Raw genomic sequence first — 26344 nt, forward strand, 5'->3', positions numbered from 1 at the left:
TCGTAACTGAGGCTGTAGCTCAGGTACAACCTTACTTCTGTGAATAAGATTGTCAAAAGAATATTTCCCCTGCCAAAAGCACTTGCACACACCAGATAGCACATGTTGAAACCCTGTGCTTCTGTTTACAGTTTGAATTTTCTATTTATTATAGAAAGTGGACAGAGTAGACTTCAAAGTACAAACATAAACAGAAATATATGATATCCTTATTATTATGATAGCCTATAAATAAATGAATGGACAAGAAAAATGGACATCAATGATATCAATCTACAAAACAATAAATATATAATAGGCCTATAAGCCTATACATTTGTCAATGTATCAATTGTTTGCCAATGTAATCTGATACTAACTCTATAAACCACTCTCTGTATAACGCTATATATGATATATAAGAAGGGACGTCTTTGAGGGTCATCATAGGAACAACAAATCCCTTTGTTGCAGCAGGGTTCATAAAATACAAGTATTTTATCAGTTTTAAGTCAGGCACTATCTCAGCCAGCCTAAGCAGAGGCGTGCCACATTTTATATTCCATGAGGCGTTCACGTCGGCATGGGAGAGCGGAGAACCAACCAGTTCAGTGATTTCAGCTTCTACTGGGATGACAGCTGATCCCGTCGAGACTTCGGCATCGGCAGCACCCCTGCCGTGTGGCATACGGTCTACAGTCTTCGTTTAAGTCGCCAGTGTTCGCATTAGTGATCTCAAGTTAAAAAGTCATGGCTATTCTTATGTCGCTAAAGTTGATGCCATAACTTAAGAGAATAAAGTGACACCATATCAGCGGCCACGGGTCGGATGTCTGGTCTAAGGATCTAACGCACGATCGTTATACTTTTCCGCACGAAAACTTGAAAGCGTACAGGTAAGCGATGCATTGCAGTGAATCTGTACACTCTTTAGAAGTGATACGTTTCAAGTCGTTTAGTTTTCTAGGTGAAATATAGAAGTAACATGACGGACAATGCATATCACAGTGTACTTCCACTTCAGTCTACTTTCCATAAATGTAATTCTTGAAGCGTAAAGAAGACAATTCGTAACTTTTCTCATTTGTTTCACGACTAACGTTACTTCACATGCATCTGAAAGCGTATACACGACCGAGATGGATTGGCAGTGATACAGGGCGTAGATCTCTGGGTCGAGCCCAGCACGACCTCCGTTCATCCAGTGTGCTCTGTGCATACAAAGTACCCGTCTATCAGGGACAGACGTGACCTGAATGATCCGGGCCAACAGGGGCCTATCTGATCTGATCAGATCAGATCAGGGCCCCTAGTCTAAAGTGGTCTGGGAAAAGTCCCCTCAATGCTCTGTCACCTAGTGGCCCCTGTGTCAGATGGTCCAGTGTGTACACGGGAACCACCAACATACATGGACATGGGGTTGATTGATGACTAAAAACTCGTTTGAGGAAACATAATGTACCAACACCGTTTCAAATATTAATTTCTGTCACATTCGATTTTTGGTGCTATTATAACACAAGTGTCCATTCACATGTTTTGATGGGCCTGGACTGATAGACGCTGGTTGAATGGTTTAATACTTGATCTTCTAACGAGCTCACCACTATAACGTGTTGCCATCGAGACAAATAGCTGGAGAGCAAGCAGTTGACAGAGAGGGCCTGGACTGAATAAGCCAGGCAGTCTCAATTACATGTGTCTGTGTGTAGTTGATCTATTCATTATTCATTGCTTGAGGTTGGATCTCTATCTCAACCTTGTTCTAGATATTGTGTACTTTATCAGAAGTCTTTCTTCTCACTGTAGTTTGCTCTTTATATAACTGATCTAAGATTTTGTTATTTGGTATTTATTATATAGTGTTGCAAAGCCTACTGTCAATGCAATACAGAATACTGCCAATTATACACAGAGCTTGACAGTATGACTGGTTAGTGTCCGTCGAGTTTATCTCTGTGCTGTAGTTAGAGGGAAATCACACATTTAGAAATCGCAATATCCCTTATGCAAATGTAGGTGCTGGTGACAGCCTCTGTTTGGTCTACACGCACTGGTTTTCGGTCAACACATGATATCAGCCTTGAACTGGAGGTGTGATGTTCTCTGAAATCGTACTAGGCCAATTATTCTACACCAGTCAATATTATGATATAAGTTGGAGAACACAATGGTCTACATTTCTAAGTAAAGATACTGCATTACTTTAAAGCTTTTAAATTAATTATTAATTATAAAAGCCACTCGTAGAGGAGGGGATTTGAGAAAGAGACCCAGGTCTGTTGTGGCAGGTGTAATAGTTTTGTAGTTACAAGCATAGAGACGTTACGTTTGAAATGGGTCCATCTACTGCGGCAAACACAGGGAGGCGCATCCATTAACAGTGTAGCTCGGGTGCCATAGTAGTAGTTACTATGGCTACAGACAGACCTGAGAGCTGCTTTGACATTCTGTATTTCTGACAGAAGGCCAAACATTCCTGCCCTTGGGCTTGGGATTTATCGGTGTGTTTAGTATGTGATGTAACAAGAGGAATTCTGTCTCATAACATCTCCTGTGGTGCTGCGGGTGACTTACCAAAAAGTACCAAACTGCGAAAATTGTCTTTCAGGCTTATTCTCTAATTAACAATTTAAAAGCTAAACTCACTAACAAGTAGCAGCCTGTATCTTAACATCAAGACAAATCGAAATTCAAACTACTAATTGAAGTATCATGTCTGTCTTCACGTTGTCAATCTGTTATCACCAAAACAATTTTCAGTCCATGTTCTGTTGGTCTTACTGACTCTTCCATGTTTGCCGCTTCCTTTCTTTATTCCCTCCTGTCTACGCCTGACTCTTAAATCAAAAGTCCGGGCTCCCCCAGCACTTTTGAACCTGTCCACTTTTTGTGTTTTGAAAGTTGGTTCCAAAAGGCTTGGTTTCACGTCTGCTTGTGGGGATGGTAGTTGTCAGTGCGGAGCCATCTTGACCTTTAATCCTGCAACCAGCAGGAAGGAAAGTAGCATCCACCAATCTCTTGGCTCTCATGACATCACAGTCATTGGAATATTCTGTAACCCAATCTGTTCTTCATCCCCCTCCCGAGGTGAAACACGACACGAGCTAATGGGGCCTCCTACTTCGTCTTCCTCTCCTCAAAATACTTCTGAACGTGCCTGTGTACTCAAAAAGTGTAATCTATGAATGATACACACATATCCCCACACGCGGTTGAAGTTATTAGCCTGTGTATTTAAATGTGTTGTCACCACAAAGGGTGTGTTTTACATTATATGGTAATGAGGCTTGGTTGAGCCGGCCAACTGTTTTATAGACCACTGCGTTTGGATACAGATATAACGGGTATTGGTATTAACCTACAGACAATCACAGTGTATGTTTTTGGGGTATTATGTCAGATTCAGGGCTTTCATTTAGCAGATGCTTTTGTCTAAAGCAACATGGAGTGCATTGAGATTCATGTCATCAAGGAGGATCAGTAAGGGGTTAAGCATTTTGCTCATCAGACCTACATGTGGGGATCAAACCCATCCCTCTCAGTTAGCCCTTGGCATTCAAACACTTTAGGAGTACAATTGATCAGCTTCCTACAGGCTAACCTACTCCTCCTTTTGGATGGTTGGTGAACTCCGAGCTTAATTATTGATATTATCTAATGCGTCTTGTGTCAACATTTGGTGACAAGGGGAAAAGAGATGTGTGAGTTCTTTAGCACATGTTGCATGTGAAAATACACACCTGTGTAATGTATCTGTCATGTTTGCTGGTGGAAGAAGGGGACACTGATAGTCTACTGATAGTCACAGTGGTTTACTCCCAGTCGAAAGGTTATGGGTTCAATCTCCAATGTCAACAACCTCACTTTAGGCATCCCTTAGCAAGATGCCCCAACAACCCTCCTAGCTACTCCTTAATAGCATGCATGAAAAAATTACTTGTGTTGCTTTTGATAAAAACTAAATGTATAAATGTGGCATAGTAACTTGCTAAAGTCATAGCCATAGCTCTACGGTGGTGATTAATACAGACAAGTTAGCTCGCTCAACATGCTATCAATATTGCTGCCGCGCTTTGCTTCATTGACATTTCAGGAAGGAACTTAGGAGCTTGGCAGTTTACAGTGGTGCCCTGCGGTGTAGCCTAGCCAAATGCCCACTCAGCACCTCTTACATTCACATCCTGGAAGACAGAATCTCTTGTCCCTGGCTCTTTCAACATTTCTTTCTTGCTTTTCCCTTTGGGTGGTTGGGGTTAGCCGTCATTTTCCTTGCGGGTTTGATGGCTTATGGTTGGGGGCATGCCCACTAAGTGTGCCCCAAGAACCTCCCTCCTGAATGAGAGCCTCTCAATGAAGGGGTCTGTGAGACTGAAGCTCTGCTGCAATAGCTTAAGCTAACAGTACATTTGACATAATTGAATGCTCCATTATTTCGCCTTACTTCACAAAGCGAACACAGAGGTTTTGGGTAGCAATAGAATTGCACGACAGCGTGCTTAACATTTTTGTGAGATGAGGGATTTGGTTTACTCGCTGACGAGGCAGAAAATGTTCCTGGACTGACATGAACGAGGGCCTGATGCTTATGGAGGGAAAGCATTAGCATGCGTTTGGCTAGATGCTGAAAGCTTTATGACTCGATATCAGGTAGAACATTTTCTATGGTCAAATCTGTTCCTATGTTTGTTTCTTGACATGTAATATAAGCTTGATTTTTTTATGTATATTCTCCCTGAATGTTTAATATATAATTGTTATAAGCTATAAATTCACTTTATCCGCTTATCAGTCATATTATTCACGAAAGCTCATTTGGGTTCCAATGTAGTAGCCTATTCAGCGTAATATACTTTATGAATGGAAATCATAACTTTTATTAATTAGGGAAAAGGGGAAATTTATTCCATGATCCAGATTAATCGATTAGGATTGATTAGAGGGTACTCTGCCTTAAATCATGACAAACCAAGTGACAATAAATATACAGTCCTTATCAATGAAAATTGTCAGGCAATAAAGTAAAGCAGACCCTTTTATCTAAAGCAACATGGAGTCTATTTAAGACACATCATTAAGAAGCAGGTAGGGGCAAGGCTGCTCCTGTCCAGAACTAGACTGTGCCTGCGGACATTGCAGGGATTCAGCCCAGAGCATTAAGTTCTGGAGACAAGCCCCCACCAGTAGACTATCCAGCCCTCTGTGGCCCTCCGACCATGACAGGACGTTGTGACGTCATGACCCCTTCCAAACCTTTTCCACCGGAGTCCCTTCTGGAATGGGAAGCTAGGTCTGGCCTGTTCGGTCTCTGACTTTTACTAAGATGAGATATTTAGATTTTCATAGATCTATTCAGAATTACAACTAACCCTACCATTTTTGTTAAAGATTTTGAACATGATTCCACCAAAAATAAGTTACATAAGATCACATATGAAACTGGTTAGGTCCTCTTCTCTGAGGATTGGGTGTGGCATATCTACGGACACCTCTTGGGTCCTCCCAGGGAAAACCCTCTGGCCCCCAAACAATTCCAGCCGTTTCCTTGACAACACAGCACAGTTCCATCTGACTGTTCCTCCTCACCCTGGAAATGTTTATGCATGATTGGAGCTCCACCCTGTGTACGTGTGTCATTTGGAAAGTTAAGGAAAGTCTGCTTGCCTGTCTAGGGGTGTGTTTGTGTTAGACATGCATTCAAGTGTGTGTGAATCTTTGTATTTGGCGTTTGCTGTGTGTATGTATTTCTGTGTCTCCGTGTGTTGCTTACGTGTGTGCGTCTATTGATGTGTGCGTCTGTAGAATTACATTACAATTTGAAAAAGAAGAGTCTGAAAGCTTAAAGGAAAAGAGGAGGGAGGAGATCGGCGGAGGGGTGAGGGACAGATGAGTTAGGGTTGACCCTTTAGACGCAATGTAGATGGTAGATGGCTGACTCAGTCTGAGTCAGAGTTTGGAACAGGTAGACACGGTAATGACTAACTTAGAACCACGATCGAACAAGGATGGGCACCTGCCCCTTCCTTGTTCAGAGAGAGGAGGACGAGAGAGATTGTGAGTCAACAATGAAGGTGTTGAGAAAGCTAAAGGTAAAGCTAGCCAAAGGGAGCGTGTTGTCTCCTCTCTCTACGGCCTGTGGGGACAGAGCTAATGAATGAGTTGTTTTTTTCCATGTCTGGACTTGTCCCCGCGAGCCTGAAGGTGTGTTTAGCTCCCAGTTGGACTGGATGAAAAGAAGATGCAAAATGATTCATAATGAATCACAGTCTTGATGTCTACCTCAATATTGAGTTTGGAGGCTAAAAGGAAGATTTAAGCTGTTAGAAATATTTCAACAACATTATTATAAGTGATTTATGTCTAAATCGATTCAGGTAGTCACCAGGGCCGATTCTAATCTTCTGGGGGCCCTATGCCACACCCTCCTTGGGGGGGGGGGGGGCTCTCCGCCCACATTGGACGTATAAAATGTTCATGAATTCGGAATTATATTTATATATATCGTTAAAGCTAGGGTAGGAGATTTAGAGGAAAAAATCCAGACAGAATAAGACAGAGGTGGAAGTCTCCAACCGAAAAAATAATCCAGATTTCTTGGTTTGTTTGTTTGCAGCTTTGGGTCTATAAGAGGCCTTCCATGTGGTCATCATTGGCTGTGTTTGTGTTCAGTGTTTGGCAGATGTGGGCCTGCCAGATGTTCAGTTGGCGCTGCTCCTCTCGGTGTACGACACTCTGAGGAGCCCAATATGAAGATAAAGGACCACTGTAAGGGCCTTTCTAGAAAAGCACACGCCTGTGAAAACACAGTTTACTAGTATGTGGTCCCTTTGAAATGCTGAGGAATCGGGTTGTGAGATGCTGTTGATTTCTACCACACAGCAAGACTTCTGGGAGTCGAGAGAGAGACACATATCGACCCCTACCCCCCACCTTCCACCCCTGTATGGTCACATGACCCCGGTTGACATGTGTTGGTCCCCACCCCCCTCCGCCCCATGTGCTGACAGACCAGACGATCCCAAAGCTAAAAGCAAGGGAGACAAATGTCCCGTTATTGTTGTTTGTTGTTGTTTTAATGTCTAGAACAGTCCGGCGCTGGGCTGAATGCGTGATGCTATACAGTAGGCAGCGCCTGGTTGGTCAGCAAAAACCCGCTCCCTATCCGCCAACCAGGGCTCTCCAGAGGCTTCTGCCTGTGTGTGTGTATGTGTGTGTGTGTGTGTCTTTTTATGTGTGCGTGTGTGTGTGTGTGTGTGTCTTTTTGTGTGTGTGTCTTTTTAGATAGCATTGTGCATGCATATGTGTGCCAGGTGAGAATTTGTTGTTCAAAAGGGACGGCACAAAATCCTGAAACACGCACGCACACACACACACACACACACTTCTCTGCCCTATTGAACACTTTCAGAATTGACATACCTTTACAGTAACAATTTGATGCACATCAGAGCAGACAGATAGAAGCTGATGCATGGACTCAAACGTCGTCGCATTGTTCACATTAACAGACTGTGTGTGTGTGTGTGTGTGTGTGAGGGAGCGAAATCTAGAAGACTAGTCATCCCAATGAGAAACATGTGTTGGAACACACACACACACACACACACACACACACACACACACACACACACACACACACACACACACACACACACACACACACACACACACACACACACACAGCTGAAAGCGCCACAAAGCAGCAACTGTGTGAGCAAAGAGAGATGACCCGGCACCGATCAACACACTCTCATGATATGTGTGTGTGACAGCTGTTGACTGAGCTGTCTGTCATAACCCTGTTACTTTCTCCACAACCCCGATGATCGGCACCACGTAGTCTGTCCCTGCTCGTATAGGCAGTTCTGTTTAACTTAATTCTCAGACTGTGAGAGGGCCTAACCCGAAGCCCTCTATAGGGCCAGGAGAACAATAAATGGCAATAGTCAGAATAGGCCCTGAGAAGGACCAGGAATGCGGGATGCTTCTAGGGAAGGAGGAGGGCCAATAAGAAACATAGCAAAAGGACATTGAGTTAAAAATAGTCCAAAAAGGCCCGAGTATAAATAATGCTCAGAGCAAATAACTATTCCTGGAGCTCTGTCTGGCAGCTGTATTGAAGCTGATGCTAGTTGTATTGTATAAAGATGCTATGGTGGTTGTTTATATTTGGTGGTTTGGATACAGAGGGCAGGATTAGAGAGCGCTTGACTCCCAGGCGAAAGGTTCTTGGTTCAATCCCTCAATGTCCACATCCTTATGCTAGGCTAATATCAAGCACAACGCCGCTTTGGATAGAAGTGTAGGCTGAATGAATGAATTGTGAACAGGATATGTGAGGTGTATCAGGACGTAGGACCTCATAAATCCTGAGGTCCACTTCAGTTCCTCCCCTGCTAACAAGCGACCTTTGAACATCAACTCAGAAAAGATTTGGCGTGACGTTGGTATGCAAACTCGTTACTGCCTGTTGTGTTTATGCACGTGAAAACACGCTGGGCTACACTGTGTTTATTCAATCTTTTTGTCCAGGCCTATTGCAAAGGGTTACGGGTTAAATTGTCTGATGAAATAGACAATTTAATAATAATTATATTATTATTATGTTATTATATTATTCCTTATAGCTTATATCACTACTACTACAAGTGCTCCTTCTTTGTTTTGATTAAATTGTCATTGATTAAGCTTATAAATACTCTTCACCTCAGGGTCAACATTGACTTTGTCTGGTGTGTGTGTGTGTGTATATGTTTGTGTGTGTGTTTGTGTGTGTGTGCACGAGTCACACAGCACGTGCACTACTGACACACAGACCATCCATAAATACCGGCTAAGAGGCTTGTCTGCCTGATTGCACGCCCAGGGATTAGCTCTGCACCAGCCTCTCTCTCGCACGCGCGCTCTCGCTCTCGCTCTCTCTTGGTCTCTCTTGGTCCCCAGACTGTGGTTCTGGATGGGTCTTTAGAGTCTGTAGAAAGAATGGGTGCAAACTCTGTTGCTTGGTGTTTAAATCTGTATAGATATTTTAGCATTTTAGTTTGGTTTTTCTTGGATGTCTGTCAGATCTTGAACTAGATCAGAACTATTTCTGACGTGAATCTGAAACTAATGATTCTATCTTAGGGCACAACACAGGTTAGCATGTGAGCTGCGCATTACCCACCACTACCTACTGTGTGATCATTAGCTAATGGGCTAGCTTGGGTTTCAATTTGTGCTGTGGTGCGCAACCACACGCACACGCACACACGCACAGGAAACAGGAAACAGGTGTGTTTCTCGCTCCAGAGAGCCCATACTAGGATGGCCTAACCTCTCTTTCGCTCTTATCTGTGTCTCTCATTCTCTATATCTCTTCCGTCTCTAGATAGAACCCTTATCAAGATAACCTGGGCCCTCTCTCTATCTCTCAGTCCCCTCTCTCCCCCGCCCCCTGTGGCGCTGGTGCTGCTGCCATGCCCCCCCCCCCAGCTAGACAGAGGCTTCATTGACCCTCTGTCTCCTCTCCCTCCGTCTCGCCTTACACACCTGCAGTCTGTATAGCACCGGCTGAGAGCGCTTACTTACGTCCTAGAGAAATTATTATTTAATTCATTGCAAATGTTTGATTTAACGAAATTTGGGGCTAGCTTGATGATGTTGTATTGGAGCATTGATAGCTTGTTTTGTTTTGACATTCTTACTTTATTGGTCACCGAAGACTAAATTAAATTAGGCTATTTGTTTTCTGCAGAAAAACTATAAAAAAACAACAATGCCATCCTCTGTGTTGGAGGCTTGTGACGGGAAGCCTAATTCGGTTTTATAGAATCATCTGGATATGTGTATTTAAGCCACCTAGTGACGAGACTAGAGACCTGCATACATGAAGGAAACTAAGTTTAAAATAAATGACTCTCTCTTCCTCTCCCTCTCCCTCCCTCTCCCTCTCCCTCTCTCTCTACCTCCCTCCCTCTCTCTCTCTCCCTCTCTCCCTCCCTCCCTCTCTCCAGGGGATGAGTGATGGAGGTGGGCTCGGTGGTCCGGGCGGTCTTTGAGTTTCTCCCCAGCGTCTCCGAGGAGCTGCCTCTCTTCGCGGGCGACGTCATCGAGGTGCTCAGCGTGGTCGACGAGTTCTGGCTGCTCGGCAACAAGGATGGAGTCACGGGTGAGTGGTCGGTCCACCTCATCATCATCCAGAGATGACTCGAGAGTACGTACATGGGATTACATTAATTAACATGCGGGTACGAGAAAATACATGAGATTACATAAAAGCGCATTCAATGACATAAAATTACATGAGATTAAATACATTTGCATAAAATAACTTTAAGATTACAATATATTACTTGACGGTACATGAGATTCCATCATAATACATACGATTTCATGAGATTAAATCAAATTAATTGAAATGACAATAGATTACATGAGATGACTAATAATACACACAATCAAGAAATGAATCACATAAGTCTAAATGACATCACAGGAGTCGATCTAAAATGACATGAGACCACAGGAAATGGCATAGCGTTACATGACCTCAAATAACAAGGCACGAAGGCAGAAGAGTACCTCACATGACCTGACCTGTCCGACGCTCCATGCCACGGCGCCCCCTGCAGGCCAGTTCCCCAGCACCTTCGTGGAGGCGGTGCCCATCCCCAGTACCAAGGCCGGGGACCGACTGTATGTGTGCATCAACGACTTCACCTCCAGCGAGCCCGGGACGCTCGCTCTAAAGAGAGGTACGGTACACAGAGGGCATGCTCGCTCTACCGCCGACGCCATCCATGTGACCAATGGGGAAGACTTTAATGAGTCTGACAGTTGTATATTTTGCATTAAGATGTTATTGTTGGTAAGTGGCGACTAAAATAACGGTACGCTATTGGCTGTGCAATGTGTCTGGTGGCTGTGCAATTCCGATATGAATAACTGAGCACAAAGATTTGCGTTGCTTTTTTGAAGGAGAGTCAAATAAATAAATGTGCTTATTAATAAACAAAAATAGACTAGAATGATGTGCTAGTCATGTTTGCCTAATCATGTGATTGTCATTTAAATGCTGCATGTTTTTTTCATCTTGCCTCCTGCTACTTATTTGAAGGAGTATAATGTCAGTGTGCTCAGGTAAATATGATGTCTTGTGGTGTCGTGTAATTGTGTGTTTGGGTATAACTGCCTTCCATTATCTTCAACAACATCAGAGTTGACTTCTTATATGCGATAGTAGCTACACACAGTGACCACTAGATGTCACCAGAAGCCGCTTTAGGATGAATATGCTACACTGATATTCTATTACTATACATCTCTCTGTTTCAAGTCTTGTTACTTTAATTACGTCACACGTTTGTTGAGTTAGGTAATGTTTTGAAAGCCTTAGAGACTATATCATATATGTGTGAACAAAAATGATCAGGCTTCATTCCCCAACATATTTTAGTGTCATTGACACAAAATGTAATAATAATTAATTGTAGTAAATAAAGGGCACATGTAAATTTACATTCCTCATTCAGTGTAAAAAACAAATCAGGCATCAAAACTGCTGAGATACTGAGATAAGGACACGTATGTTTGTTCTACCATTAAGATGGAGACTGTCATAACTATATGTTCCATATCGGTCAGCGAACACAATGGGGAGGCGGAGCCACGGTGCTCTGGAATGTTGCCCTTTGACCTCTTGGCTAAACAGCCCAAACTTCCAATGGCGCCGTAGCTGCTCACTGCAGCATGACCCCAGAACGTGTACTTAAACAGAACAAAGGAAACTGACACTTAAGGAGGGAGTACCCAACTACTATAATCAGTTGGATACTATAGTCCAGGATGTAAATTACAATTATTGTTCTTCAATAATAATAATTATTGAAGAACAAGGATTTAAACGTACATCCTGGACTATAGTATGTGGCGTTTTAGTTTGTACTCACTAAAATGCATACAAAAAGTATCTAAAGTCCAGACGTCTAAACCCAATGTCCTCAATACATGGGGTGCTGGAGGAGACCCCCACCACTGGCCACTAACCCCCCCCCTGCCTTCTTCCCCAGGAGACGTGGTGGCCCCCGACTCCGGGGCCGCCACCCTGGACCTGGGCGCCCCCTGGCAGCGGGGCTGCTCGGCCTGGGGGGCCCGCGGGCTGCTGCCCTCCTCCTGCCTGAAGGAGCTCCAGCTCTCCTCCAGCTCCAGGCTGCTGTCGGAGCGCTGCGCCCAGGCCCAGGCGGCCGACCTGCCCCCCCACGCGCTGGGCCAGGCCCGGGCGCTCATGAGCCTCCACGCGCAGCTCCACGAGGAGCTGGACTTCCGCCAGGGGGACCTCATCGTCATCACGGGCGTGCCCGAGCCGGGCTGGTTCCGGGGGGAGCTGCGGGGCCACGCGGGGGTCTTTCCCGAGGGCTTCGTGGAGCTCGTGGGGCAGCTGCGGTCCCCCCTCACCCCCGAGTTCGGGGACCGCCGGCCGGAGCTGAAGTTCACCGACCGCGACCGGAGGCCCAACGGTGGGGCGGAGTACGAGGAGGACGAGGAGCAGGAGCAGGAGGAGGAGGAGGAGGAGGAGGAAGAGGACGAAGAGGTGATGTCCGCAGAGGAGCACCAGCAGGAGGAGTTTGTCGAGGAAGAAGAAGAGGAGGTGGAGCAGGTGGAGGAGGAGCAGGAGGAAGAGGAGGAGGAGGAAGAGGAGGTGGAGGAGGGTGGGGTGTACGGAGTGGCGCTGTACGACTTCCGCGCCATGGAAGCGGGGGAGCTTGACTTTGACGTGGGCGACCGCGTCCGCGTGGTCAACACTCTGGAGGACGGCTGGCTGGAGGGCGAGGTCAAAGGTCGCCGCGGCGTGTTCCCTCACCGCTTTGTGAAAATGGAGGACAACGGGCACGCGGCGGCGGTGGAGGCCGACGCCGCTCAGTTACTCCCCGGCGAGCCGGAGCAGGGCTCTGATTGGACAACGTACGAGGACCACACGGTGTGGGACCTGGACTACTTTGAGCTGGCGGAGAAGAGGGGCACACAGGAAGACGCTAGCCGCGCTAGCGCCGGGCCTAGCACGCGGGCTAGCACACAGCTGGCGCCCCAGCGGCAGCCCCCCCGGCCGGCCGCCCCGGCCCAGCCAGGACCCAGGAGACCCCGCTCCGCTCCGCCGTCCAGACCCAGGCTGCCGCCGCGGCCTAGCCCGCCGTCACTAGGCAACAGGCGGCATGTTAGCATGGGCCCCACCGCCGCCACTAGTTCCTCCGCGGCGGCTAACGGTAAAGGCTCTCCAAAGGCTCCCACACCTTCACCACTACAGCAGCTCAAGCGCATCCACAGCCTCACGCTGCCCAGCCGCCGCCGCTCCCAGGACAGGGAGGCGTACCAGAGGGCGCCAGCAGAGGGCGCCGCCACCGGCAGCAACGGGAAGGCGGCCGGCCTGGGCAAGGCGCTGATCCGCATCGTGGAGACCCAGCGGCAGAAGAAGCTGACGCGCCACTCGAGCATCAACGACGTGGACACGATGGAGCGGCGCACGCCCTCCCCGCGGCCGGCGGGGCGCGGCCGGCGGCCCGGCTCGCTCACCCTGGACGCCCTGGGGCTGTCGGCCGGGGACCTGGAGTCCAAGCTGTCCCAGCAGCTCTTTGAGTTCGAGAGGAGCCTGACGCCGGCCCCCGACGACGACCCCGCCGAGGTGTTCCCCGACGACGGCCGCGGCCGCGACCACGAGGACGACGACGACGACGGCGGCGAGGACCTCGGCGACCGAGCGAGCGTCTCGCGCCACTACTCCATCCTGGACTACGGCACCGAGGGGGACATCATGCGGGGCTCCGCCCCCTCCCCCGCCCCCGCCCCCTCCCCGCCCCGCGGCTTCTTCTCCTCGTCCTCGTCGGCATTGTCGTTGCTAGCGTCGTCGCTAGGCGAGAGAGGCAGGTCGCTGCGCCCGCCGCCGCCTCGCCCCCGGACCCTCCGCCCGCCGGCCCCCGCGGCGTACAGGCCGGCGCGCCCCGCCCCCCGGGCGCCCCGCCCCCCCGCCAGCCACACCCGCTTGTTCTACGACCCCGAGCCGGAGGCCACGCCCCCGACGCCGTCGGCAACGGAGGAAGGCGGCGAGTTCGGGGACCTGGCGGCGCTCCAGCGCGAGGAGGCGGAGCGCCACGAGCAGGAAGTGGAGCGGCGACGGCAGGAAGCGGAGCGGGAGCTGGAGAGGCAGGCGGAGGAGGCGGAGAAGGAGGAGAGGCGGAGGGAGGAGGAGCGGCTGGAGGCGGAGGAGCGCGCGCAGGAGGAGTACCGCCTGTTGCTGCGGATACAGGAGGTGGAGCGCGACATGGAGGAGTACGCGCACACGGCCGCCGAGCTGCGTGCCATGCTGGAGGAGGAGGAGGAGGAGAGGGGAGAGGAGGAGGAGGAGGAGGAGCAGGGGGAGGCCCGTCTGCAGGCCATGGAGAACCTGGAGTTCTGCAACTACACCCTGGAGACCCTCACACTGGAGCTGCAGCAGCTGCAAGGTAGGACCTGTCTGTCTGTCTGTCTCTGGCAAACCGCTCCGAGACCTGTCTGTCTCCTGCACTGTCTGGCCGGGTGTATTCTTGTTTATCTGTCCCTCTGCGTGTCTGTCTGCGTGTCTGTCTGTCTGTCTGTCTGACTGTCTGGTCATTCTGACGGTCTGTCTTTCGTTCTGTCTGTCTGTCTGCATGTCTCTCTGTCATTCTGTCTGTCCGTCCTTCTGTCTGTCTGTCTGTCTGTCTGTCTGTCTGTCTGTCTGTCTGTCTGTCTGTCTGTCTGTCTGTCTGTCTGTCTGTTCTTGATCCGTCCACTTTAATTTGGACTATCAATCTTAAATGCTAGAGGTCAGATCCACGTCAGCTGGTGGTGAACCAGATGGCCGGCAGCTGATTCAAATATCTACCTACTTTCATGGTTGAATACCTTCTGTTTTACACGTCAATCACTACACTGCTGCTAGGTCTATATTTTAATGGTTTGATCTACAGCTCAAAATGAGAGGTCTTGGATATATAATACAAGATAATGTATCAACTTTTTGGATTTTTTTTGTCTCTATTCTTTATTTTTTTGCATATACATTTAAATTTGCTCCCAACACATGCTTCTACTTTAGACGGCTTTAGCGTGATTATATATGCTAATTTTCTTCATCAGGTTTCCTCTTCAAGTGAGAATGTACCTTTTGTAAGTACAGGTGTTTCTCAAATTCTTTCTTTAGATTAACTCCAAACAATAGAACAGGTAACCAAGCCTTTTTTAAACCTGCCCCCACTATCTGATACCCTCATTAGATATTCTGATAAGACCATCAGATATAGGCGAACCACTTTTCTCTTGTTGTTTACATTTCCCACAGTGAGTGAAGTGGAAATGAGCAGGTCTTAAAAATTAGCATTGGGACCTTGCAGGTTGTGGCAATTAGTAAACGTATGCGTTGGAATTTGGTTGCTGTTTGTGAGGTTGTTGGTGATGTGGAACGGGTTTGGTTTCAGTTTTCAAACTTGCAAGTCGTTTAAATAACTCTTTCAATGAATAAACTCATTATTATTTTGAAAGGACCCTGTCTGTGGGCAGTAAATAAGAAACAAATGTCAAAGTCAATATTGAATATTAAAGTTTGGAGAAAGACTAGAACAAAGAAAATGTATTAAATTAAAGAATGAAAAAAATATTTAATGATATGATTTAATATTCATACGTTCTGTGGAATAATCATAGTTAATTTGTTTCATCATAGCTATTTTTATTTAATGGACTGAAATTGACACACAAACACACACACATACCCATACACACACAAAAACGCACACACTCCTGGTTCCTCTTTCTCTCTCACTCTCTTGTCTGCCCCCTTTCTCTCTCCACACCTCTCTCTCTCTCTATGTTTCTCTACCCCTCTCTTTCTCTCTCCACACCTCTCTCTCTCTCTCTCTCTCTCTCTCTCTATGTTTCTCTACCCCTCTCTTTCTCTCTCCACACCTCTCTCTCTCTCTCTCTCTCTCTGTTTCTCTACCCCTCTCTTTCTCTCTCCACACCTCTCTCTCTGTATGTTTCTCTACCCCTCTCTTTCTCTCCCCACATCTCTCTCTCTCTGTTTCTCTTTCACTCTCTACTTGTATCTGAGGAATGGCTTCGTGTGTTGTTGCTATGCTCTTTCGGGGCGTGGATCAGGAGTGTGAAGTGTCAGAGACAATGGGCTGTTTATTGTTCCAGGGCCGAAACTCCACGAGGTCCGTCCCACTCAGTCCACCAGGGGACGGCTCCAAAGTCCTCACGACACCCTCAAGACGCATAGACCATAAAGCTTTAAAGAGAGTTCAAATCAACCATTATATCAAGATAGACTTTATTGACCCTGATGGAAAGCCAAGCTTTCCGGTAGCATACCCATGACAAAAGTGAAGACATTGTAAGAAAAGTTGAAAGACGGGTCAGGTAGTGATGTTGAAAAAGTAGTGAACAATAAAAAAGTTAATTCAACCTACTATTCATTGAGTGACCCAGGATAGAAAAGTGTTCTCGAAACGGAGAATCATAAATAGACACACAAAACACGATGGCGAACTCCGAGACAGCTTGCACAGTGTTCACATTAGACATCAAGGTTGGCCCGCAAACACACACGTGCACACTAAGTACACACTGTAGGGTTTCGGTCATGTTGTGTTGCAAAGGTGAGAGGTTGATTGGTTGGTGAGTAGATAAGAAACGATGTCTGGCATAACATTAAGGAATTTGGATTTGATTGAACCAGCCCTGGAATTTAGTTCTTAAAATGTGTACGTGTGAGTGTGTGAAAAGATGACCCAAATCTGGTTTGATGAGGAACACGTTCACTACAATAGAGTGCAGTGATGCATATCACAAAATGTGACACTTTAAAGCCCCTTTTAAAATAGATCGATGTTATACATAATGTTTTTCCCGTCCCATGAGATTGCATTGTGCTAAATTTTGACAGAATTCTAGGAATGAGTTGTTGACAAAAAGCCAATGTTTTTTCGCTGCCTCATCAGGGTTTTCAAATGGGTGTGATTAATGTGTGTGTGTTTGCTCAAGTGTGTGTTTATGCGGATGGATTGTAATTAGTGTGTGCCCCCCCCCCCCCTCCCCTACATTAAACTATCCCTTTAATAGCTGATGTGTCTGTGCAGACAGAGCAGGGGGCGGCACTGAGCGACCTGCCGGCTTTATGAATAGGCTCATGTTTTTCTCTCACACTGAAGATGGCTCCTCGGCCCCGGGCGAGGGCCCGGGGACGGCCCCTGACAAAGGCCCTTTGTGCCCGGGGAGCCGCCTGCGCTACGCTGCACTGGGTCGGCGTAATCTGTCCCTTCCTGCAGGGCTCGGCTCTCCGGGTGGGGCTACGCTGAAATGTGCACATGTGGTACAAGTGTCTCTGAGCAAGGATGATATTATCACCCAGTGTGCAGTTATACGATCCTTTCTTTCTTTTTTTATTCTCTCTTTCTCTGGTTCTTGCTTTCCTTTTTTTCCTTTTTAAATTTTTTTCCCTGTTTTTTTATTCATTTTGTTCCGTCTTTGGTTTTCCTTTTCCTCCCTTTTTTCCTGGTTCCCTTTTTTTCTCTTCTGTATCTTTCACACAAACTCGGACACACACAGACATGATTGTCTGTTCGTTTTCTACTTTCTACAGAAATTAATATACATTTCCAACAATAGTATCCTTCTGGTCTCCAAAGCAAAGACCACCCGTGGCATTTAGTGGTTTTCAGTTCCCCCAAGGGTAATTCTCCAGCATTTCTGTCTCAAATAACAAGACAAAATATTGACACTTTTAAATCCGCCTTAGCCAGAAGGAAGGGACTGTTAATAACCATCACTTTTGGGCCATTTGGGAAGACTGGAAAAAAAAACCTGACCAAAACAGGAAGAGGAAATGATTCTGTCCTGGGTGGAAACCCCCCCCCCCCCCCCCCCTCTTCAGAGTCTGGCCGCGGGGGTCAGATCCCTCTTCCCCCTGTCACAGACCACCACTGAACTCTAGACTTTGTTATCCTGCAAACAGTAGTTCTGGCCAATTACAAAACAGGGAGGGGCCCCCATTCTCCTAATCCACGAGTCACGTGACGCAACTCAATCTTAAAGCCCAGACGAGGCCCCGCCCCCTTCAGCAGCTCTAGCCCCTCCCCCCAACACGGGGCCCAGCGAATAGGGTGAGCCGAGGGGGGAGGGAACAGGCAGGATTTGGCTGGGAGTCGCTGTGGACCTCGTCAGTCCTGTTCAGGCAGCCGAGAGAGAGAAAGAGAGAGAGAGCGCGCGCAAGAGAGAGAGACGGAGGAGAAATAGTCTGTCAGTTTTGACGGACTTGCAGAAAGTAAAACAATATGCCAAGCAGGAGAGGCCCTGCACAGCGCTGGCTAATGAAAACTAAAAGGACTATGGAGACGAGGTGGAGGAAGCCACTGTGAAGAAACAAACAGAAAGAAGGAGAGAAAGAGGACGGCGTTTTCAAGGAGAGCAGCCTGGGGATAACGGCCAGCCATGAAGGGTCAGGTGGTACTCGGACACCCTGGTGGGTACGGGGGGGCAGACTGGAGCTACGGACCCGGGGGCCAGCCGGTGCGCAGGGGGAAGAGCGTGGAGCAGCTTGGGGGCGCCGACTGGGCCAAGGAGAATGAGAGGGTGGTGCGGTTACAGCAGCTCCAGCAACTCCACCACCTCCAGATTCAGCAGCAGCAGCAGCAACAGGTTGCTTTCCCAGGATATGGACCAGTACCTGGGCAGCCCCAGGGACCGATGATGTTTATGGGTCCTGGTCATCCAGTTCACCACGGCGGGATGGTTTCTGGTCCGGGTGGGCCCATGGCGGGGGTGGGAGGACCACCAGCACCACCACCTCTCCCTGGGCACATGCAGGCGGCTCCCTGGCCTGTGCATTTGGCAAACCAAGTGCACACGAGGCCACAGGAGATGGTCCCTCACCAGCCCCGCTTGGAGTACAAGAACCCAGGAGAGCCGGCCTTCGAAGACCTCCGACCGCTGAGCCGGGACCTTTACTACCACCCCGGATCGGAGGATGGCCACCTGGGGCTGAGGAGAGCCGAGCGGGTGAGCAAGGCGCAGCACTGTTTCTACCAGGGCCCTGAGGACTACAACTCCCACGACCGCAGCAGGGAGCCGCCGCATAACAATGACCATGTGGACCAAAGGGGTCAGGAGAGGTACAACGCGCCAGCGGAGGAGAGGCAGTACCAGCGCAACAAACAGGACCACTGGGCCACAGAGAGGAGCTACGAGTCGGACAATACTAGAGTCCCTAGAGATTTGGAGCACGCCGACGCCACTAGGGACCGGTACAGCTATCGGGGCTGCAACGAGGACCGGAGGTACTCTGATGGTCACAGAGAGCAGGATTACCACGAGGACAGGAGGTATGTTAAACACGACCCCAGAGAACGCGGCGAATACGACCGACGGCGTGAGGACAGCCGCTACGACGAAAAGGAGGGTCGCAGGGACGATTACCGAGAGCGCCTGGACGGGGACCGGTATAAGGACAGGGAGTACCTGGACCAGAGGGAGCAGGACCACTACCGACGCAGAGAGGACGACCGCTACGACTACGACGACCGCAAACCCAAGGCCCATCACCCTGATGACTACTATGACCGGAGAGACAAGAAATGTAGAGATGCAAACGGCCGCGCCGGCGAGGAAACTTTCTACCCGGGAAGGGACCAAAGCGATTCGGCCTGGGATGAGCGATACCGGGACGGCTACGACCGGAAGGGCGACGACCATCCAGGGGCACGGAGGAGAGACCGCTACGAAGACGACGTCGATCTCTGCGAGCGCCGAGCCGGGGATCCCACTCGTGAACACTCTTCGAGGGACCGCGACGATCGCCGGTACGACTACTCCCAGAGGGACCGCTACGACTTTGAGGGGGCCGAGGACCGACGAGGCGGCAGCGATTCCCCCCGGCAGGGGCGCTACGACCACCAGCCAGGTGACGACCGGCGACGGTACGACAGCGGAGAGCGCGGCGAGAGCGCGGGGACGTTACCGCGCAACAGGGCCCGGGAAAGGTTCCAGGTGGTGCGATCGCTGTCTGAGGATACCCGGTACGAGGAGCCTCCCCCAAAAGACGGCAAGACGAAGCACTGTGAGCGATGGGTGGAGGAGCAGAACCGGAAGCTGAAACTCGGGGAGCTGCACTTGTTGGAAGACCCGGAAACGTTCCGCCGCGGGGCCGAAGAGGACCGCGAGACCGGGTACGAGTCCTGCTCCGGGGGCGGCGGACGCAAGCGGGGTCACAAGCCTGTTTACCTGGGGTCCCTGGACCGGAACAGCTTCTACAGGAAGACCGCTCCGAGCTCCATGAAGCACTCTCAATTTGCCACCACCAGGAAGAAGAAGCCAGGTAACCATCCATGATTATTTATATATTTGTCATCTTAACACCAAAGGAAGGCTCTCGTCCGTAGGGTGTGTGGGTGTGTTTTATTTTTTTAAGGCTGAACCCTAGTCTATCTCTGAATGAGTATCGACAGGCAGTTGTAAAAAGGCAGACACAACCAAATGGCGAGGCGGTGTCACTCCCACTCCCCCTCACGACCTCCAGAAGGTCACTTGTGATGGAGACGCCTCCCTAGACACCCCCCCCCCCTGGACGCCTGCCTAGAAACCATCGATCAATGGTGGGGGGACGCCCAATGTGCTGAGTCGCAAGGCTCTCCTGCAGGTCCCAGGGTTGTGTGTCTGTGTCTCTGTGTGTCTGTGTGTGTGTGTCTCCGTTTCTGTTAATCCATCTCAATCTCTTTCTGTCTTTCTGGGATGCATGTGTGTACATGTGCTGTGCGTGTGGGTTTGCGCTCCCATGTGAGAGCATCGCCCTTTCTCTCAGAAATCGGAGGTGAATTAGAGGTATTTGTCAGAGACCTGCTGAGCTGGTTTTGCCAGTTCTCTGCTTTTGTTGTCATTCTCCTCCCTCCCTCCCTCCCACACTCTCTCTCTCTCTCTCTCTCTCTCTCTCTCTCTCTCTCTCTCTCTCTCTCTCTCTCTCTCTCTCTCTCTCTCTCTCTCTCTCTCTCTCTCTCTCTCTCTCTCTCTCTCTCTCTCTCTCGGTTTCCCTCTTATTCTCTCTCTCTCTCTCTCTCTCTCGGTTTCCCTCTTATTCTCTCTCTCTCTCTCCCTCTCCCTCTCTCTCTCTCTCGGTTTCCCTCTTATTCTCTCTCTCTCTCTCTCTCACCCCTTCTCTTTCTCCTACAGTATGTGAAATCTTAACAGGTTCTCTAACTTGCGGCGTTCTGTGTACAGAGGATGTTGACACAAGTCCCCTCAACTACAGGTGCATGTCTGTTAGATGGGTAGTGTTATGGTAAAAAGATACTGTTGACTTGTCCTGGCTTTGTGACTTTGTCCAATCACAATTTGGCTATGTATCCCAGAAAGACATTTACACAATATTTTGTGTACATCAACATTTCCTTATGATAATACCATCGATTTGACGGTTCCACCTAGTAAAGGTGCCGTTAAGCAAGGCGCCGTCAACCTTTCATTGATCCTTGTGTTGAGGTGGGAGTGATTTTGCAGGGGCAGGATGGAGGTCTAGGTTGGATCTTCAACTCTTCACCCAAAGGTCCTGGGTTTGATCCTCGGTTGCCGCCTATACCGTCAATGTATTCACTCTCTGTTGCTGTGGTTCACCCACAGCAGCAGAGAGTGAATACATTGTAGTTGGTATGAGTATGGCTGTCCTTACCGGCACTCCTGCTTGAGCATCATAGCAGCGGTGTTTCTTGTCCAAACGCCAAGAGACATGTCAGGGTTTGTCACTCACTGCCGCTTACTGCCATTTGCTGCAATGTTATGTTGCCATGGAACACAGTCATGATGGAACTTGATAAAATAACAAATAACTTTGTGTGTGTGTGTGTGTGTGTGTGTGTGTGTGTGTGTGTGTGTGTGTGTGTGTGTGTGTGTGTGTGTGTGTGTGTGTGTGTGTGTGTGTGTGTGTGTGTGTGTGTTTGTTTTATATGCAACTTGCCATTTCAGTTGCAAGTGTCGGCCATTTCATGAACATTTCTTTGGAGACCAAGACACTGTAGTGTATTTTAAATGGAGTAACCCCAAGTTTCAAAGTATTTGGAGGATATTAAACCGCGGTTGTTTCAGATTGAAATGGAAGACGACACAGAGAAACCCCTAGTCGTCCCAAACCGCTAATGGAGAACTTGACTCCGTGTGCGTGTGTGTGTGTGTGTGTGTCCTCACCAGGAGTTCATTGTTTGAGCAGAAGCAGGTGGTGCCCCTCAAGCCCCAAAATCTCTCACACACACACACACACACAAGCACACGCACATGCACGTACGCCCACACACGGTAGCTCCCCAACACACTAGCCATATTGACCCCCCTCTATAATCCTGAGAGTCAGCATGCAGGGGGGGGGGGGGGGGGGTGGTCTGTCTGGTGCCAGGCTGTAGCCAGCACTGCCATGACTCCCGCACTGACATACTAGACGTGTGTGTGTGTGTGTGTGTGTGTGTGTGTGTGTGTGTGTGTGTGTGTGTGTGTGTGTGTGTGTGTGTGTGTGTGTGTGTGTGTGAAGGATCCGTAGAGGGAGCTTATCAGAAGGAAGGATGACGCCATTTCTTTCTTAAATCAAACACACACACACACACACACACACGGTGTGTTGTCATCCAGTTAATCCTGTTAGAGGGGGTTTGTTTCAGCTGGGTCAGGGTTTCAGACCCAGGTGGCGGTGCAGACCCATGTCTGTCTGGTCCTGCTGCTGATTGGGTTTACAGGTCTAATGTAATGATGTCAGGGTGGACCGCAGGGTCCCGGGTGCTATTGTTCGTCCGTGCCCCAAGGTCAGACGGCCTCGGTTAAAGCTAATCAGAGTCTGAAAGTCATGCCGTTTATCTACCTGATTAGATTGGTAAAGAGCAAAGACTGTTAGGAGGTTGTGGGACAAGTCCTCTAAAGGACGGTGTGTGGAAATTAAGGACTAACGGGGTCCACTGCATTTTCCATCAAGATGTAGGGTTTAAGATCACTTCTCAGACATCAGGGCTGATTCGAGGGTCAAAGCAGAGTATTTGGCGGAGGATTCTATATGATTGTTGCTCAGTAGCATCTTTTGGACCTAGTTGATTTGCATGATAGTGAATAGGATGCACGACTCCCAACCGAAATAGAACTGGGTTTCAACATCCGTGCAAGGCGGGAACGAAGCCTATGTAGGCTTGTACAGAGTTCTACGCCTATTGCCATTTCATGATACGCTTGACTTGCAGGCTAAACATAAAAATTGGATCCACTAAAAAGATCCCCAACAAGGTTCGATCCCAACAATATTCACAGCCCAACCCATAAGCATGCTAGATAAAGCAAGTAGCCCAAGCCTTCTCCATGCTCCTACACTGACTCACCAGAATGAATCAAGTGTTATCTTATCTTGAGTGTAGAATATACGTCATCATATGGCAAGGCGTGTTTTTAATGAATCATCAGTAAGTAGTTTTTGATTGGAGACAAGCGGCTATGTTAGTGTGTGAGCGGGTCGTCGGGGGTCTAAAGGCCCTGACAACACCGACAATTTCGGGCCCTCGTTTTTTCGGTGTCTCCCGATCCGTTGGCAATAGTCTGCCCTTGTCTGTGGTTTTTCAGACGATACAGGATGTTGAATCGAGAATGAGCAAAACCACTGTGATTGGCCGATCAGCTTGAGCGCATCAGTGCACGAGACCAGAAAACGAAGTTCTTCGTTGACACATTCTTGATTTTAACTAGCTACATTATGAAACTGTCAGAGCGAGAATGGTGTGAAATGGTATCTCCATTTTTCAGGTGTCATCAGGTTCATCTTTGTATATCCTTGGTTCTTGGCCATTGGCTGTAGTCTTTGCGGTTTGTTCAAGTGCAACCTTTTGGCTGAGACACCGGAGACCACACAGTCGGCTAGATCTTTGACGTTGGTTTGGTGTGTCCGGGCGTTAAGTTTCCGGTTGAGCTACGAGGAAAGGGCCCTACATAGGTCGTTTGGTAGGTGGATTTAACGGGTCAGTCGAATGTAGGTCAAAAACCTTCCTTCGACCGTCTTGACATCTGCACCAGGCTCCGCCCCTCCCCACCCCCCCTCATTAACACTTGTACTGCAACCTGATTGGCTTACAGCAAGCCCTTCTTACCATTGTCCCTTTGTGGGGGGACCTGGGGATCCACTTAACGAGACACTTTTCACTTCTGAGGCCGTAACAAAACAAAATCTGTTATGTTTTTTTTTATGTTGATGAAAGCAATTTTGAGCTTTTTTAAATGTCTTTTTTATGAGGCTCAGCACATATCTTAGCGTAGTACTAGAAGATTAAACTCTTTAAGATCAGATTACCTGTAATGTTTAAAAATATACTGATTTCAAATCAAATCAAACTAATTATAGGAGGAAAGTTTTAAGTATGGCTATGGTCGTCATTATGGTTGACATTATGGTTGTCGTCAATCATAGTTCCTATAATTTAAGACGTTACTGGATAATTTTCCACGAAAAGAGTGCCAAAATCAGAAACTCCTTCCTCACAAACTCTGTAGGAGTCTTGAGAACACACAGCTAAATATTTTTTGGTGAGCAAAACCAGTACTTGGAAACAAGCTTAACTTATTGTTGTGATAAAGAGCTTAACGATACTTACAAGGGTTTGTGCGTTTTATAGTGTAGGTCTTTGTCGCTTCCTGGGAGGCCTGAGTGGTATCACTCACTTTAAATGACTTCCCATTATAATTGAGCCTTTTACGTGATGCTGTTCCTGGTATACGTGCCAGGGTTCAAGGTACCACTGGCCTGATTCACCTGGCGGCCATCTTGGCTCCAGACGCTTGCCGGCTGGGGGAACTGAAGGCAGAATTCCTCCGACAGAAGGAACGGTGTGAAAGGCTGAATGGCTCCTAAGGACTTTGAGGTTGTTTTCATTTAAAGCAACGCCTACTGCTTCCATCTCAACCTCTTTGCTCCTTTGTGTTCAGGGTTCAAGGTAAAACTCGGGAGGCGGTCGTGGTGGTGGCTGTGTTTTTAAATGGCTTCTGCACTTTAGTTCACACTCCAGCCTACAGGTCCCTACACATATGCAAAACCTCTGATTAATCCAGAACATTCCTGTTCATAGAATTGTGCTGAAGATACCCTCATTAATTCTCCCTCCACTTCAACAACACCCAACCGGTTTGTTATGTGTTGTTTACATTTTGCTCATGAATGAGGTGCTTCTGAGCTCAATCTACATGGAAGGAAATGGCGTCCATTTTGATAAAAGGTTGAGAAAACCCTTCAACCAGTAGATATTGAGGTGGAGTAGTGCTTGAAGTTGAAACACGGGGCTTGTTGATTGGTTGATATGATGTCAACGTTGTTGCACACACGAGAGCCTCTACTTCATCCGTCAGCACTTCACGTTGTTTTGGATTTAATTTTATAAAATGAATAATCCACTCAAAATTGTTGATCGGAAATGGCAGAATGTATTCAACGCGTGTGTCGTGTGATTGAGCATCAGTTGTTTGATAGGTGTTGGTGGTGTGGGGGAGGTGATCGGTGTCTTGATGATTGAATGTTGTCTCGTGATCTGCGCTGGGGGTGAAGGCTGATGCCAGTGTATCTGGTGGTGGTGGTGTATCTAATGACAACACACACAGTCAACGGTGATATCTGACTAGGACCTGGAATGTCCGACCCTTGACCTCCAGGGGTAACTAGGAGGACACGGCAATGGGGGGGGGGGGGGAAGAGAAGCTTTTAAAATAGTAAGCGGCTGCTACATTACGTTGCTCAAGGGTAAAGGGGTTTAAGGATATAACATACATGTTTTGTTTAAGTTTTTGATGTATTCTAGTCATGAAAATGAACCGGCTTTTTTTTGTTATAGATTATGGATTATTCCAGCGTTGTGTTTAACATCTTTGCTGTTGCTGTTCTTAACCTTTTCTGATTAGACTGTCTGCCTTGTTTCAACCATTATATTCAGCATTCCCACACACTACCTTGGCGACTGCGCCTGTGTCAACACATTTACGGCCAGATTTACACCACAGCTGCACACACACACACACACACACACACACACACACACACACATGCACGCCCATATGCGCACGGCCCATGTAATCACTTCAGCCTCCCCCCCCCCCCCCCCCCCCCTCCCCTAGGACAGGAGTTGCCGGGGCAACCGCACATTCTTCTGTGAACTTTGAAACTGTGGCACGCACACTCATACACACACACGCAGCTTAGATTGATTCTGACCTCGTTGCTAATCTCAGAGCTAACTTTTTACGGCTGGTGTGTTTTTGTGATAAGTAATGAGAAACCACAAGTAAAAATAAATGATTGCTGCTTGAAGTGACTTGATTTTTTGCGTGA

General features: G+C 48.2%; 1 protein-coding gene across 3 annotated transcripts in view; it reads left to right on the forward strand.

The window, feature by feature from the left end:
* Positions 1–568: 568 nt before the first annotated feature.
* Positions 569–26344, forward strand: part of dnmbp (dynamin binding protein) — a 42703-nt gene continuing 16927 nt past the window's right edge. Inside the window, exons 1-4 of one of the 3 annotated variants that reach the window (XM_060036442.1) lie at positions 569–875; positions 9975–10129; positions 10593–10715; positions 12030–14453. In XM_060036442.1, the coding sequence (XP_059892425.1) occupies positions 9985–10129; positions 10593–10715; positions 12030–14453 (2692 nt within the window). In that variant the 5' untranslated portion in view covers positions 569–875; positions 9975–9984. Of the gene's footprint in view, positions 876–9974; positions 10130–10592; positions 10716–12029; positions 14454–18192; positions 20342–26344 lie in introns of those variants that run through there. The other 2 variants (XM_060036441.1, XM_060036443.1) reach the window with 2 other exon arrangements.

The sequence above is a fragment of the Gadus macrocephalus genome, chromosome 18, assembly GCF_031168955.1.
Source record: "Gadus macrocephalus chromosome 18, ASM3116895v1".
Taxonomy (NCBI): domain Eukaryota; kingdom Metazoa; phylum Chordata; class Actinopteri; order Gadiformes; family Gadidae; genus Gadus; species Gadus macrocephalus.